Genomic DNA, 17,138 nt, shown 5'->3' with positions numbered 1-17,138 from the left:
TTCTCACTCCTCAATTTTCTGTATGTATTTCAAGGCAGATGGCAAGGAGGACAACAAACATAACAGTCTGAAAACCATTACTCAAAGCAACTACCTTCTTTTGCTCAAGTGCTTATCAATTCTCAGATTGAAGCTTCAAAGAGAGTCCAGAGGATACTTACAGAAAGAGTAACTGAAGAATGCATCAGCTAACAATATCCATGCTAAAAAGCAGAGTCCTTTACACAGCAGGTTTAAAGGTATCAGATATAAAGACTTGCCAGTGTCAGACAAACAGGTTACCTAACCCTGACCAATGCAGTACAGTCCACTTCACTGCTTTCTGACACTAAAGGAACAAATCTGCAGTATCTCCCTGCTGAAGCTTTTGGACAATTCAACGAGAACAAGCAGGATTTTTTGAAAGACCTGGTCCTATGTAAGTGAATAGACAAAGCTTACATAAGCTACAGGGACTTCATTTCATTGTGAAGCAAGATTCAGACACCAACATATAAATTTCAAAAAGACACCAAGAAGCAGATTTAGTCCATTTGGGGAAGAAGCTTCCAAGACAATCTGTCTAGAGAAGAAGACAACACAGAAATTCACAGGCAAAGCCTGGATCCATCTCACTGATGTGACAGCCACTCATAGGGAGGTGAACATTAAACAGATTGTTTCCTTTCAAACAGTAGTCCCCGCAGAAATGCAGAATATGTTCAGATTTTACTGAGCAGCAGCATTGCTTGTTGGCTAGTACATTTTATTTAGAATGACAAACTTACAGTTTGACAACGGGGAAAAGATAAGGCAACTATCTCCTGCCAGATGGTGCACTGAAATAACTTATGTTTATTTAAGGGTGTTCTAGACTAAGTTGAGATTTATCACTCTACTTCAGTATACATAGATGGTGAGCTTTTTGCAAAACTAATCAAATAACTTGATCTTGCCTAGGTAAATCTCCCAATTTTGTGCTTGGTGAGAATGTTATTGAAAGGAGAAACTAAATGATTCGACTCTCCTTGAGTCATTCAGAAATCCATGCCAGGTGTGCAAGTCTTATTTAAGCAAACTACTTACATTCAAAGCAAGCAGATCTTATGATAGGTTGGCTTAGGAAGAAAATACTTCCAGTGATTTCCGCATTAGAATCACTAAGTCTTGGCCAAGCACTTGACAACTGCCTATGCTTGGATTCAGTAGCTGCAGAATTAAAGTGCATGCAGTTGCTATTGGCAGAAAGAGGAAAAGCAGAAGACAGATCCTTGTCTGGAGAATATTAAAGGCAGCATCTGATGTCAGTCACTAGGTAACTGTAGAGGTATACGGCTAATTTCGCCTTCTCATAACATTGAGTCAAAAACAAACAAAAAAAATCAGTGCAGTCATTTAAACAGAAGTACATTATAGATGTCTGACACTTATGGAACACTCTTCCCTGATCCTGTAGAAATAAAAAAGGGTTCCATAGTTTTCATTACAAAGCATCCATGGACTTCACACCTACCTAGGCTGAACCCCTAGTTTTGCAACAGAAGAACACAAAGAAACAAGGGAAGCCTAATTCCAGGTTTGCACTCTCCACATACAAACTGCTAAACTCCTTCGTCGGGATGACCTAAAATAGTCCACAGCTAGTAAGATGGGCACTGAGATCTGCTATTGCAAGAGAGGGTCACTTAGACCTAAACATCACCTATGTGATACCAAGCTTACTAGACAACACGTTTATTGGAAGTAGCCACTGCACCTAATGGTCTTTAAAAAAAAAATAAAATCAGCATTTTAAAGAATGTAATTAGTTTATATAAATCCTTATATATAGTACATACTTCACCAGATCTATCCTGTTGTTGATTGCAGCCCAGTGGAGAAGTGTCACATTTTCTTTATCTGGTTGTCGCACATCATAACCTGCTTCCACCAACTCTCTACATCGTTCATATATTCCATACCTTGAAGAAGAAAATATTATTTTCAAAGCTGTTATCTTGGGAAAAAAATGAATTAGACAAACACCATAACGATTATGATACTCTATCTTCAACAAAATGGAATTGAAGCAGAAATATTCAGTTTCTAAGTGAACACAGATCTGTTGCAGCAACAGCTTTCCACTTGTAGAAGTTACATGAACCAACTCAAGACTTCACGAAGGACTTCTCTCCACAGGAAGCTATAGAGCAGAACACGGTGAAATACACATCAGTAAGAAGGGTAAAATAAAACTCCTCCCAGGAACTCTCCTGTATTTGTTTCTCACAGGCCCGTTTTCCTTCCTTTCCATCTCTGGAAGGCCTCAATAATTAGACCAACCAATATGAAAATATCTTCCAAAAAAATCAGTACAGCAGATAACAAGATCATCAGATCAGCTATAAGCATAACAAACATATTTCAGACATTTACCATTTTGTCTTCTTAGATAACAAACAAAGAGCACCTAACTCTAATATTAAATATTTGTCCTGTTCGTAGTGGCAATAAAAGCAATGTAGTAAGGCTTGTAGAGACTACACTGGAATGTTTGTACAACCCACAGGGATTTCCCAAGTCAAAAGCAAAACCTGGAATCAAGTCCAAACCTTTCTTTCCTTGCAATATCTGACTTCTGCTGAAGCAGAAGTTTAACATCCTCTCAAAGCTGGAATTTAAGTACATTTTCCTTACGCTGCTTCTACATTTTCCTTTTTAGAGATGACACAGACAACAGAAGGCCTCTTTGCTCTACTTAAATCAGCCAGTTTAACTATTGTTTAGACTTTTTTTCTTAGGGTAATTACCATTCTTACTTTTTCTTTAATACAGTTGAATGGATCTTCAACCCAGACATTAATGCCACAGTGACATTTCAATTGACTCAAGTCAAAGCCAGTAACACTTTCCAAGCCCACAGCTGGACAGTATTAAAAAAGAAGTATTAAAAAGAAGTACTAGACAGAACCTACTAAAGCATGCTGTTCTCAACTTCTCAGGGAAACTTACACTGGAAATCATAAAAAACAAGATACTACTGTCATTTCTCTAATCTTTCGAAAGCTTTGCCAAGGAACAGGACAAAGATCACTGCCTGCCACACACACTAATTGCAACCAGATACAGTTTGATTCCTCAGACCTAGCAGAAAAGCAGCTACGCCATGAATAATTTGGACAATAAATCTTTGTTTTCAATCAGGTGGGGGGAGAAGGAGGTGCACAGAAGGACAGCGTGGTTTATGAAGACTCAGAAGTATGCAATCAGTTAGAACACATACTCAGACACGTGCCAAGAAAATCAAGAAGGTTCTTAGTCTGGCCAATCTTTGAAGTTCAAGTCCAGATAAAAAATGGGACCTGACAAGTCATTGCTCAAATGGGTTAAGATACAATTCCTGGATGTTCATGCAGTCAAAAACACCACTGAAAAAGGTTTATGGTAACCACAGGCAAATCAGCCAAAAATGAAGATTAGTGAAAAAACAGCAAGAGGGGTGATAGCAGAGCTTCTGAAAGCAAGATAGCTAATTCTGGTCGTAAGGGCAGTATATAGAATTGAATAGGGCAGTTGGAAGGGAACACTTCCAGTCAGTGGGAACCTCCCCAGCCTACAAAGAGGTGCAGTAAATCATTGAGAGGGATCCAGCTATAAAACATCACTAACTCCTTCAATACTATGGGGTGAATCTCATCAGATCCCACGAACATTCAACTGATGGTCCCTTGCAGCTGAAAAGTTGTTTCTCTCCCATGGTCTTCCAGCACAGAGGACCAGGCATCCCAAGTCATTGATGTTAAATACTGAAGTACAAAAAAAACCTAAAAAAAAAAACAATGCATTAAATGCCTCTGCCTTTTACTCATCCTTACTTCCTAGGTGACCATCCAGAATCAGTCCAATGTTTTCCTCAGACCTTGCCTTTTTTCACTGTCTGACATTATACTGACAAGTTGAGCTCTGGCTTCTTTTGTTTTCTCCCAGAAGAGGTAAACTGCAGCACTGTACTGCCCCTGTGAAGCAAGACCTTGCTTCCAGATACATATTTTCTTCCGCTGCCCTTGTTCTAAGAGTTCCCCATTCAGTCAAACCAGTCTTTTACCCCACTTGCTTCATTTGTGGCAGAGTGGGATTGCAAACCGCTGGGCTTTTAAAAGGTGTTTCTTGAAAAGCAATCCTCTAAGAGACCTGCAAACCCACTGGGCGTGATTCCCAAGGCACACCTACAGCTAACTCCTCAACCAGTTTCAAGCTTGCTCTCTTAAAATGGGTGGCAACTCAACTGATTTCTTTTCTCATTACATCAAAAACTTTGAGCTCAACTATTTCACGATCAGTGTGGCCAAGACAGCCAACTACCTTCGTATCTCCCGTAAGGCCTTCTCTATTCTCAAACAGCACATGTAGGAATGCACCTTTCCTGGTTAGCTCACTAAGTACTTGTAACAGGAAATAGTCTTCAACATGCTTTAGGAATTTCCCAGAGCTGCTTATCTCACACTGACATTTTACAACGTTCAGAGGTTGTAACTGATTATAAAAGATTTAATGTGAGGAGTGATTTAGTAACTCTATAATTTATTGTCACAAGAGGTCGTAAGGTTCTAAACATACAAAAATCACCAGGCAGAAAAGATCAGGAATTTACAGCAATTCATTCCTGTTCCTTGAAAAAGCATGCTCTCCACAAGAAAACAGTGAATTTGATGCAGTTCTGGCTTCTTGAGCTCTGCCCTAGAAGCACAGCACCCCTCTCTTACACAACAGCTAGTCTTCTTTCATCAGTTTGCTGCAGTTGACCTGGCACTATCTTCTGCAAAAGTTCATGACACACTGTTAGATTACAAAATGCACATTATACTCACCACACTCCCAATGTAGCTATAAAGGAGTACAGAATGGCTCGAGTTGGAAAGGATCTCAAGGATCATAAAGTCCCAACCTCCCTTCCACAGGTGGGGTTGCCAGCCATTACATCAACAACCAGACCAGGTTGCCCACGGCCCCACCCAACCCGGCCTTAAACACTTGCAGCAATGGGGCATCCCCAATCTCTCTGAACAACCTGTTCTGGCAATTCCTTTCAAGAAACAGGAAGGAGGAAAAAAATTCAAATCTCACAAGAGGTCTGTACATCAATATAACAAATTCTGCGCTTGGGTGAATTCTAGAGGATGATATTTGTAAATATCAATGGAGTGTAATTATGAAGGTATATTACTAAGCTCGTCTTGTTCTTGGGAAAAATTTGACTAGCTCTTCTAGAGCAAGAATAACATTGCATAAACTCATTTCGTTATTACAGTCTAATGTCAGCAGTAACTAATGTAATATCTCATTTTTCATGAGTCAAAGATATCTAAATTCAATTAGAAACTCATTTCAAAAATAGTATTGTAGAATCCCTTTCCATTTTAAATATGGAATCCATTTTTGTCGGCAAGCACAGTTTTAGAAACAGACACTGCCAGCTTTGCCATAAGATCAACACAAAGTACACAATACTAGCAAGGAATCTCTTTTCAGAGAACACATCACTATGCCAAGCCAAGAGTTTACTCCCTCATCTTGCTATCTTTGCAAATTCAATCAAAGCTATTTTAGCTGGAAATGCAATCAGTAACGAAACGATCATTTTTTCCCCTTAATCTTTTCAAGTCTCGTTCCATGAATGATGGCAGTTATTAACGCACAAACAATATAGGAATATGTGAAACAGAAAGACAGCTTTGTTTTCAACAGCAAAGCTGCTCCTTAGCAAACTCAAGAGCTGCTTAATGAACCACAAACAATGATGTTGACAAATGAGAAATTCAGTTGTTGCATGCATTCCGAAGTCTCAGAGAGGGTAGGTAGTTGTAGTTATATTGGTAATTGGTTTACAGAACAGGAAATTCACACCCTTCCATTTGAGCTTTGATTATATTGCTGAAAATGGTATGGGTATATACACATAAAAAAAAAATCCACAGGCTAAAACAACAAGCAGGTAAAGCGCGTGCATGCCTCTGTCAAAGTCTGCCCATCCTGTCCTCTGAATGGTTGAAAATAACAGTGATATTTGTAACATTGGCCAACCCTCACCAATTTCCATTATTCTGGAGGATTTTTTTTTCTTTCTTAAGTATACTGTGAATGTTCTTAAATATATCCAACTTTCTTTTTTCCCCAGGAAGCTTCAGCACAGATTCTGCAAGCATTGCACCACACTATTTCACAACGCACACAAATCACATTTTGAATGATCTCAGTGCTAAAACTAAGTTAATCTTGCAATAGGAAAATCATACTTGGGGAACAAGGAATCCATCTTGTAGAACCCAGGAAAGTAGTTCTTAATATCGTTAATGTTTAACATTAATGTTCAGAATATTATTTAACACACTTCCAGCATAGCTGGATTAAATTGTCTCAGAGGTGGTTCCTTGGCTTTCATTTTCACCTGCTGAATGCATCATTTTACTAACACTTTTATTTCTCTGTAGTTAAGAGTCAAGAAAGTCAACATTTTAAAGTCAAATTTTACAAACAGCATATATAGAATACAGAGAAACTAAAACATTTTCATTCATTTTTTTAATCAACTTTGTAGTTTAAGGAGCTGTTTCTCATTTCAATTTTGTACAATAACAAACAGCTGATTTCACAGCAGAAACTTTTAATAGTGCAGTACATGAAAAACAGCATGAACAACGACTGACAGTAAGTTAAATAACTGACTAGCTACTCAGAAGTTGTGACTGCTTTCTCCATGGATTATCACAAACTTGAGAGCCAACAGTTATACTCTACACTGAAATGCACTTTCCATCTGTCAAGAACCCTACAGTTTCAACGGCCTTACTTTAAATGTCAAGTATTTCGGATGACATATTTGTCTTTTGAAGCATTGTGGGTTTTTATTTTGTTTTAAAAAGAAAGAGCAAGACATGCAACTGTATTATAATTAGCTATCCAATCAGTCCTGAGAGCAATTGAAATTCTTCCACTAACAGTAAGCACCCCAGCTATCATTCAATGTTATCATGCTATGAAAATCATAACATTCTTCTAGGGGAGGTTGAAAATGTTCTGAAAGGGAAAAAAAAAAAAAAAATGTGCTGCCAACTTGCATTGAATGATATGCATTCAATGTAAAACACTGAAATGAAAACAAAGAAAAAAAAACACAAAAAAGCCAGCAAACCACCACCAGAAGTTAGACGAATGAAAATAAATCCTATTCTGTTTTGCTACCTTTTCCTTGAACTTACTGATTTAGTTAGAGAAGGTCTAGAAGACAGATAAGCATTCTTTTGTATTTTTACTTTTTAGCAAAGCTTTTTGTGGCATCTAACTCACATTAGCAATGAACTGAAAAGTAAACTAAGCCACTTATTTTAATCAAAATGAACAATGAGTTTTGAGGACAAGCGCTAGAAGAAAAGGTCATCTATTTTCATTCAAGTGAGAGAGGTTATATTTCTACTAAAGTTACTAGACTGTTCATTTCAATATCAGTGCTGCACCTCTTCCCAATAGCTGCTCATCAAGTGAAACTTCACTTTCGATACTAATGCGGACACCGTATTTCTAAAGACTTGGTTGTTGCTCATAAGTTATCACTGAGTTAATGTAGTAGCAGCTTTATGTTATTCCAAGCCTTACAATACTTGGTAAGCTTATTTTCTGTCTTAAACTTCAGAGTTTCCCACATTTTATGTAACAGGGCTTTCAAACTGCTGTAAAAACTTAACCCAGTGAAGACAAAGTAGAGGTGAGGTTTCCCTCTAGTCCGATTGTTTCCTTGGAATACTACTAACATAACTTGATCATACACCCATGCTGACAGCCACCTATCCCTGAGCTATGATGGCAAACAGAATCCTCTCTTGCAGGTAAGAGAACATAGAATAGTAGAATACACTGAATTGGAGGCGACCCATAAGGATCATCAAGTCCAACTCCTGGTACAACACAAGACCACCTGAAAAAAATCAGACCACAACTGAATTCATTGTCCAGATGCTTCTTGAACTCTGGCAAGCTCAGCACCATGACCACCACCCTGGGCAGCCTGTTCTAGTACCCGACTACCCTCTAGTGAGAACCTTTAAGTAACACCCAACCTGACCCTCCCCAGATGCAGCTCCATGCCACCCCCTCAGGTCCCATCACCACCACCAGAGAGAGTTCAGATAGATCAGTGCTGCCCCTCTGCTCCCCTTCTGAAAAGCTATAAGCTGCAACGAGTTCTTCCTCCAGTCTCCTCTACTCGGGGCTATACAAACCAAGGAACTTCAGCTGCTCTTGATACATCCTCCCCTCTAAACTCTTCATCTTTGCATCCCTCCTTTGGAGGCTCTCTCAGTCTCCCAAAACTGCACACAGTACTCCAGATGAGCGCACACCAGTGCAGTGAAGAACAGGACAGTCACTTCTGTTGGTCTGCTGGTGATGCTGTGCTTGATGCATCCCAGGTCATGGCTGGTATTCCTGGCTGCCTGGGCTCACTGCTGACTCATGTTCTACTTGGTGAGAGTGGCTCACCAGTGCTTCATCCCCCAGTCTGCATATATAGACATCTCACCAACCTCATCACACCAGTACTGTGAAGGAGGATAACAATTAACAGGCCTATCAGTTGTATGTTAGAAGAGACCAGAAAAGAATTAAAATCCATTAGCTGTAAGCACAGATCAACCTAAATTTAATGGATAACTAACAAATGTGTTTTGGGTTTTCAAGCATATAATGAGCTCAGAAAAACAGAAGAAAGTAACTTGCAAAATTATCACTTCTGCTGTCACAGTCCCATGTCTTTAAGAAGCACCTTGTTTCATGTTATACCAATGGTTTCATTTCAAGGAATCCCCTGCTAATAGGATTACAGGTTAGTATTACTATTTAAATCTTTAGAGTTACAATCGTAGGTTCAGTCAACGTTTATATCAGGAAGTTAAAAATTCCCATCCATTCAGAAAGTGAAGGAAAGCACACATCTCCTACACCTAAATGTGGCATAAGTCAGGAAATGAGCTGCAAATGTACTAATTAAAAATAATTTTTAGGAAATAAATGGAAATGTATATAAAAATATACATAAGAGGCAAGTAGCTTGGCAATATATATTATCATGCAGGCATTCAAAATAATGTAAGACTTCTTTTTGTAAAACTATCATGTTTTCAGCTAACTGAAGAAGATAGATGGAAGTGATGTTGGTAGTTTCTGAACAGTAAATAATGGAAAGTTGGAAGGTAGCTCAATGACAATTCTTCAGAATGTCTTGCAAATAAGAACTATTACAGGACTTTACAGAAGACAAATCTGTATAAGAAAATAATTGTAAGTTAGATTTTCTCTCCATTTGTTCTTATAGTCCTTTCTCTTAACAATAACTCAGTTTCATAGCAGTGTTGAAACTGCCAAATAAGAAACAGAATTCATCTGTACGTAACATATCTGAACCTACAAATGATGCCAAGAAATGAAGGAAATCCTCATGTCTGCTTATCAACATGTTGCCCACCTACCTTTTAATCGTCAGTTAGAGAAAAACTCCAGCACAAACATGAAAAAATTGCTTTCTTTTCCAACAATCCTCCCAGCAACCACCTGTATTTACAGTTAACGCCAGTGCTTCACACAGTGCTTACAGATCTTAAACAATACAGTTCATTTACAAGATCTTGCATTACTATATACACAAATGCAGTCAGCCTTGAACTGCCTTCACGTTAAAAAATACTATTCAACTAACACAGAAAGACAAATCTAAAGCTCAAAAATAAGCTTACTGTGTGGCTTTGACAATGTCCCAAGTGCTGTAATCATCAATGTGGCTTTTTCGTCCAAGAGATTCACTGTATCCATGGTTGTAATGGCTTTGAGGCTTTATTTCCTAGAAAAGAAATGTGTTGTTAGGACACCAAAATCAGCACAGCTAAAAGATCATTTAAAAAAAAAAAATGAAATATAAGCGAGTAGTACCCTATACATGCTGTAAATCTACCAGAATCTGGGAGATGACTACTCAAATTTCTTCATTTTGTAACTGACACCGAATTGCAGTCAAGTATCTCCTGTAAGCTAAATACTAACTAAACAGTTAATAATAGTGCCTAGAATCTGCTGATACTTCACTGATTCTTCAGCTCAAGTCCCAGCTTCAGAGGTCATTCGTGCACATTTCATCAACAGGTCCCTTTTTGATGCAAAACATAAAGAATGGAATTTAATACTTTGCCAGGGCTCCTCAGCACAGAAATAGATGGCATCAGTATGAAGTTCCTTGTCACATAGCATTCCCTGTTTGCTTAATTATTTTGATGAATGGAAACACTTCAACCCTTAACGTTTCCCTTGGTGGAATTTACATTAAAATACTGCACTGACAAATCACTCAAGTAGCAACATTACATTTTTCCTTAAAAGCTGAACGCATGTAGAAATTCAGACAAATCAGCAAGCTGAAATAGAGTGGATTTTATACAGTTTACAGTTTTCTGTATCTTACAAGTAACACATAAATTGGTAGCGCTGGGTAACAATTGTTCAGTTCAGCACAGCTGCATAAAATAGGAGAACTGGGACAGTAAGGCATTCAGATAGAGTAGTAAGCTCCCTGAAAGTTCAAAAAATGTATTTGAACTGATTTTAATAAAATGTTATTTCCTTCTTATACCTGTACTTTTATTCAGTTTCTCTTCACAAGTATTTACATGAGCAGAAATTGTTTATTTAATGTATTTACACGGAGACACTTTGAAATGCCTTTTGAAAGGTTATTAAAGTTGGTAATTGACTTTTTCTTCACACGAGACAGATTTCTATTTACAAATAAAGCTGTCCTGAGCCAAGACAATCATGCTACAACACACCTAAACTTAACAGAAAGATCTGCAGTCTCAAATCTCCACAAACTTCTTGAAAACAAACATTCTCCAGCTAATCTAAGTGACTGAAGATATATCAGCCCTGGGGACATGCTGCTATCAAGATGAGCAGCTCTGCTACTACATACACTCTCTCATCTCTGCACTTACTTCTGGAAAATGAAGCATTAGCATCTCCTTACTGCACCCACTGACTGCATCAGGAGTATCATCTCAAGAACAAATGACCTCTATATGCAATTACCAAAACAGATTTATTCCTGTTCATAGACTTTTGTTTTTTAGTAAATCCTTTTTAGAAAGATTTTCTTTAGTTTTCCTCAGTACTCAAACAACCAGAGAACATCTATACACGACAGCAATGTTTTCCGTGGTGCTCAATCTTCTCATTGTTTTTCTAAGCCTGAAAATTAACTAGATTAACCACTTAAGCATTGCCAGCCCAGCAGGAAGGCTGCTCTGTTGCCATCTCTACAGGATAAAACCTAAAACTGTAACAAGGCATCTGCTGCCATCCAAACTGCAAGTCACAACCAACTCTCTTACTACCCAAAAGCCCTGCTTCATTTTAAGGCAGCAACAGCTTAACCAAACCCACTCCACTCCAGCTACTAGATAAGCCAGCGTGCTTCTGAAATAAAGCTGCAAAAAGCACCAAACAGAAGATATTACAATGAAAGCAAAACATAATAGCATACTAAATTCATTATTATGTGCCATGCAATTTTTTCTTTCTCCTCATATTAGAAAAAACAGGATTTGTACCAACTCTGTTCTCCTGTTACACTATAAAATCACACCAGTATTTTTCGAACAACAACTCTCAGATCTTTAAAATCTAAAGGAAAAATCTAACAGGCAGAGGCCAGAACAAAGGAAATCTGCTGTCCTGGAATACCCTGATGAGACACATTTCATAGAATTACAGAATTATAGGGACTGGAAGGGACCTCTAGAGAACGAGTTCTAATCCCCCTGCAAAGCAGGCCCGCTACAGCACGTGCACATTTCTTAGCCTTCCACAGATATTGAAAAGGGGGAAAAAAAAAAAAAAATAAGTCTGCCATCTTGTTATGCAGCAGGTATTAAAAGCAAACTGAGAAACTTATGTTCAGACATTTGTGAGTTTACTAGGTGTTTCCTATTTCTCTTCAGCTGCATTTTCCCGAGCACTTTGAGCACACAAATCAGGCTTCCCATCCCCTGAGCCCACACCAGACAAGAGAGCTGCTCATTTAAAAGTGGTGACTGTGTCAGCCCCAAGTGACCATGAAACCACAGCCTTATGATACTAATGCTTTCACAAAAAGGTTTATAAACACATAGCAAAAGCCTGAATATTAATTATTAATAATGTCATATCAAAAATAAAGTGAAAAATTATATCTATTAGCCTCTACTCCTACTTACCTACTAGGTCTACTAGGCATTTAAAATGTTAAGGACACTGTCGTTACCATTGGAAATTTAATCTTCAGTATCTCCTTCTGCACTGTTTTCAACAGGTGAGCCCAAAACCCATGAACACGGACTGCCTCAGTCTACTGAACACAGCTTCCCTTGGACTTCCACCTTTTGCTTTAGCACTCACTACCAGCCTCAGCCATTTCAGTGAACAGTTTGGTTTCTGTACGTCTCTGCTTACTCATTAAAATCACAGAATCATAGAACAGCCCAGGTTGAAAAGGACCACAATGATCGTATTTCAACCCCCCTGCTGTGTGCAGGGCCGCCAACCAGCAGACCAGGCTGCCCAGAGCCACATCCAGCCCAGCCTTGAATGCCTCCAGGGATGGGGATCCACAGCCTCCTTGGGCAGCCTGTTCCAGTGCGTCATTAGACTGAACACTAACTTCTCAGGAAACTATAAGCTGTTGTATTTAATCACCTCAGATTTCCTGACTTGTGATATTCCAACCTCTGACCAACAGAACTCAACCACGCTACCTCTGCTTTCATAAGGACAATATATAAATGGATCAGGGAGGGCAAAAATAAAACCCAATTTCAAATAAAGATGTGCTATGTCCTGCTCATCCCTGGTAAGACTGATTACAGTGGTGGTATACCAGAGATGAATTTCCCAACACCAGTCACTCTACAATAGAAGAAATCGTAAGTCCTGGTATTCAGACATCTATTTTTGGAGGTCAAAAGAAGATTAAAACGCATAAAAATACAGATTATTTCCTTTGACTTGTTGGAAGAGAAAGCTCTGATTAGAAATCCCCCTCTGATATAGTTACACACTTTTAAAGGAACGGGAAAAACCATTAAAGCAAGTGAAAAATGATGCCCTGTTTACATTATGCACGTCATAGAACATTTTGTTTTATCCCTTTCACTGTCATTTCCCTTCACAAACAAAAACAGATAAAATCCTTGCAAACACTACAGCTGTTTGTTTGTTTTGCAGTGAGAATGTTTTTTTAATCATTTCTAAGCATGACAGACTGAGAGTAAAATAATATGTAACAGTAATATACAGTTATTTCAAGAAACATCATTAACTGTATTAATATCCATTTAAAAACCACTATCAGCTAACTAACTGATGAAAACATGACTGAAATTTTGTTTTATATTTATTTTGCTATCTACTGTCAACAGGTTTCCCATCTCCCACTGTACACAGCCTGAATGCCAGGAAAGCTAAATGCGAGGTATTAGAGACGAGGCCTGACTTTACTGCCTCCAGATAAGCAGGCTGCAAATGCTACATCTCTACTGCACCCTGTTTTAAGCAGCCAGTTCCAAGGGCTGGACTTGAGAGACTGGAGCCAAAGGAGAAGGACAGCACTTCTAGAAGAGAAAGATCAACGCTCCATCCAGCCTCCCTGGTGCTCTTGGCCATGCACTCCCTGAGCCCAACTCAGCCAGCCTGGGTCCATCACATCACTGCCACAATCAGCCAGTGCCATTATGAGAGGAAAACAGACTCGATTCTGCTGTTCCTTGTTTGATTCTTCTCCTAGGGCAGCATGCTGATTCCTTTTTTGCTGTAGATACAAGATCCACAGCCACTGGTGGGTTAGAAACAAGGAAAGAGAAGGCACCAAGAGCACAACTGGCAGCTGCCACTCTGTATCTGACAAAGCAATCAGAGACCTTACACAAGCCTGAAATACTGAAGGACACTGGGCTGACAGGATGAACAGAACGATGCTGCATCTAAGAACGAGTTGATCGGCTGGGAAGGATGCAAGAGAAACAGATTTCTGTTTTATAATTGAACTTAGTTCCCTCATTACTTCTAAGGGGCACTTATTTGAGACGAGCTTCCCACTTCAATGAGTGTCCTCTGACAGCACCCTAATGACTCGCATGCATCTGTGGTTAGCTTGTCATTACTCATTAGTCACAAACTGTGCAGACTGCATGCACAGATACATAAGCAATGAAGGGTGAGGAAAGAATAACGCAGAGAAAAAACAGGGTGTGAGAGAAAAGGGAATCTCCTCTGGAAAACAGGAGCAATAAGCTGGGGAAACAGAAAATAGAGCAAAATATGGAAAACATGGCTAGAAGGGAAGGAGGAGGTGAGGGAGGATGACTCCCAAATGCAAGCATTACCAGCATTCCTGCTCACTTTTCATCACCAAGGGCTCCAGCTATGCCAATTTCCCCTCAGTACTTGAATCTTAATCTCTTCCAATTAAAAAAAACAAACGTGACATAAGTTTAAAGATAATTCCAAAAACAGTAATTGCAGGGGAAAAAAAATTATGTGTGAAAAAATAAGATGACAAAGATGGAATTGTTCTGATTTGTCTCCTAATTCTCAATTATATTTAGCAGGAGGATACGAATAGGTCAGTGTGCCTGTTTGGACATAAGGAAGGGAGAAAAACACTGCTGCTTATAGTTGCTGCATATGGCTATGGTAGGCATCAGCAGATGGCTAGGGCTGCTTTTCCTTTAACATTATGCAATATTGCTGCAAGGAAGAGATATAATGATCGAAGTCAGCCAGTCAAATTCTGAATGGGAACCAAGTTAATTAACAGACGCTTGGAAAGAAAATACTAACAAGGTCCAAAATAAAAACATAGAAATGGAAGCATTACCAGCAATAAAATACTGTGTGCTATTTCCTGTGTTTTTAAATTGAAAAGAGAAAAAAAACCATAACATTTAGGCAGTCAGATATATTTTATATATACACATGTTGTATGTGGCTGCAATTGAAAAAATCTTGATAAAATCACAGACAGCAGCCAGGCAATCAGGGTAGCTAAATAATGAACCAACTCTTGTGTGTGTTTACTATATTTAATACAGACCATTAGGAGTTAATACTAATGAATTCCTTCACCCACATTATATATTCAACTTCTATGTTCTCCATTCGTTAGAATGCACTGGGAAAGTTTCTTCACAGCAATGCTCCTCCCACTGTTAAGTGCAGGAATCTGTGAAGACCAATAGATTGAAACTGACTGCATGTAACACATACAGACTCACAGTGGTGTCTTAACACATGCCCCTTAGCCAGCCCCTCACACATTAACAGAAAAATACAAAAGAATCAAATCAAATCAATTAATAACAGTACTAAAAAAGATCATGTTGCTGATATAAGACTTTTACTGCAAGTCTCTTTTCTAGACACAGGTGACACTTTCCTTTCCCTGCCCCTTCAGCTAATGCTGCCAGTCACAGAAACAGGGACTGAAGTCACGGTGCCTTGATTTCAGGCAGAATCACATCAGCACAGTCTCTTCTTCTCCAGAAACAGTGCTAGCACTGCAGGTGTACAGCTAACCTAACTGCTGACTGCCATCAAACAGGAGCCTCATCTTTCTTACATTCATGCACATGAAGACCCAGACAAGAATAGCCTGCAGGGCTGTACGGGTTCATCTGCTGCAGGACACAACTATGAGCTGTTTGATTGCTGAGCTGGGGTGATGTGTGCACACGCCTTCCATTCAGATAATACGTGCCAGAAAACTCTCATCCAAACCAGTCTGCATTGCCCACGAGAGGATGTTCAATGCCACTTTCACGTGAACCTTAACTAGCCAAGTAACACCTTAGAAAAAAGCCATCTTTTACTTGGACACGCACAGTGTACCTTGGGATTCTCACTGCCCTTCAAAACAGCATTAAATTACACAAAATTCATGTGATTTGACAAAAGTTCTCCACTCAATGCCAATTCCGTCACCGTTTCCTGTTACTTTTCACATTTGACAGCATCTTGTTAAGTCTGTTTCATGGTTTCTTAAATTTGCCCCATTTGCATGGATCCTTGGCATGCCCACAGAAAGCGAGATAACTTATGGAAATCCCCAGAGAAGGTAATTACAGAATTAACACACAATGGAAAAACATCCTGAGGCTAAAACAACATTCTGATTGTATTTGGAAAGCAAGTTACAGTTGAAGATGGCGCTTTCTTTAAAAGGGGAGATAAACTGAGCAAAGCCTCATCTCAAACACAACGAAGTTGTGCAGCTGCAGAAGAGTGAAGCTGCTGCAGAGTTCCACCTACAACAGCCAGCCATCGTGCGAGTGAATAACCCCACACAGTCCAATGCAAACCTCTGCTTTTACGTAACAAGGAGCCAGAGCCGCTCAGACAGAGCCTTTAATCCAACCACTGCACAGAGGTCAGAGATCTGGGGACTGAAGGCACAGCTGGCAACAGCTCAGTCTTGTTTGCATAAAGCAATTGTCCATCACCAGCCAGCCGCTTCCTCCTCATTTACTTACAGGTGCTTCTGAATTGAAGATGATTACCTTTTTGTCCACATCAGCTTCACACAGAGGCTAATCAGAACGCCTCCCATTTGCACAGGTTGTGTCATCAGAAAGCATGAAGACAGACAGGTTTACTAGCATTTGAAATAGTTAAAATGATTAAAAACTTACAGTAATATCATTTAAAATATACTTAATCACACTATTACCCATTCAAATGCCTTTAAGTTCTCAAAAACAGTAAACACAGGCGTTACAGTTGGAAAGAATATTGTGGAGAAACAGAAAGAAACAGGGAATGCTAACCCATATTCAAAGATTCAGGCTCACGAAGGAAAGAGGGATCTCCAGAAACAGCTCCTCCCCCAGTGGTAGTCAGCCCTTCAATAGGGTCTAGGATTTGCCTTCCCCTGCGCTCTCACAGCTGACCCAGTCCTTGCCTCAGGTGACCAAGCAGTGCTTCAGGCCGTGACTCAACAGTTCCCATACAACAGGTTTATTGACAGTACAGAAATTCTTAGGTACCCCATACCAATAACCAGCTCCAATTGTGGGTACGTACAAATTATTACTTACTAAGAGAAGTGTGAGTTG

General features: G+C 39.3%; 1 protein-coding gene across 1 annotated transcript in view; it reads right to left on the bottom strand.

The window, feature by feature from the left end:
- Window positions 1–17,138, bottom strand: part of ZDHHC17 (zinc finger DHHC-type palmitoyltransferase 17) — a 64,176-nt gene that overhangs the window by 37,452 nt on the left and 9,586 nt on the right. The window contains exons 2-3 of the mRNA XM_042815715.1: window positions 9,741–9,844; window positions 1,818–1,940 (exon numbers count right to left, since the gene is read on the bottom strand). Coding sequence (XP_042671649.1) covers window positions 1,818–1,940; window positions 9,741–9,844 — 227 coding nt within the window. The remainder of the gene's footprint in view (window positions 1–1,817; window positions 1,941–9,740; window positions 9,845–17,138) is intronic.

This window comes from Centrocercus urophasianus, unplaced genomic scaffold (assembly GCF_019232065.1).
Source record: "Centrocercus urophasianus isolate 14NV4802_14NV808 unplaced genomic scaffold, USGS_Curo_1.0 seq_15, whole genome shotgun sequence".
In the NCBI taxonomy this organism is placed as follows: Eukaryota; Metazoa; Chordata; class Aves; order Galliformes; family Phasianidae; genus Centrocercus; species Centrocercus urophasianus.
This window is presented reverse-complemented; position numbering and strand designations above follow the sequence as displayed.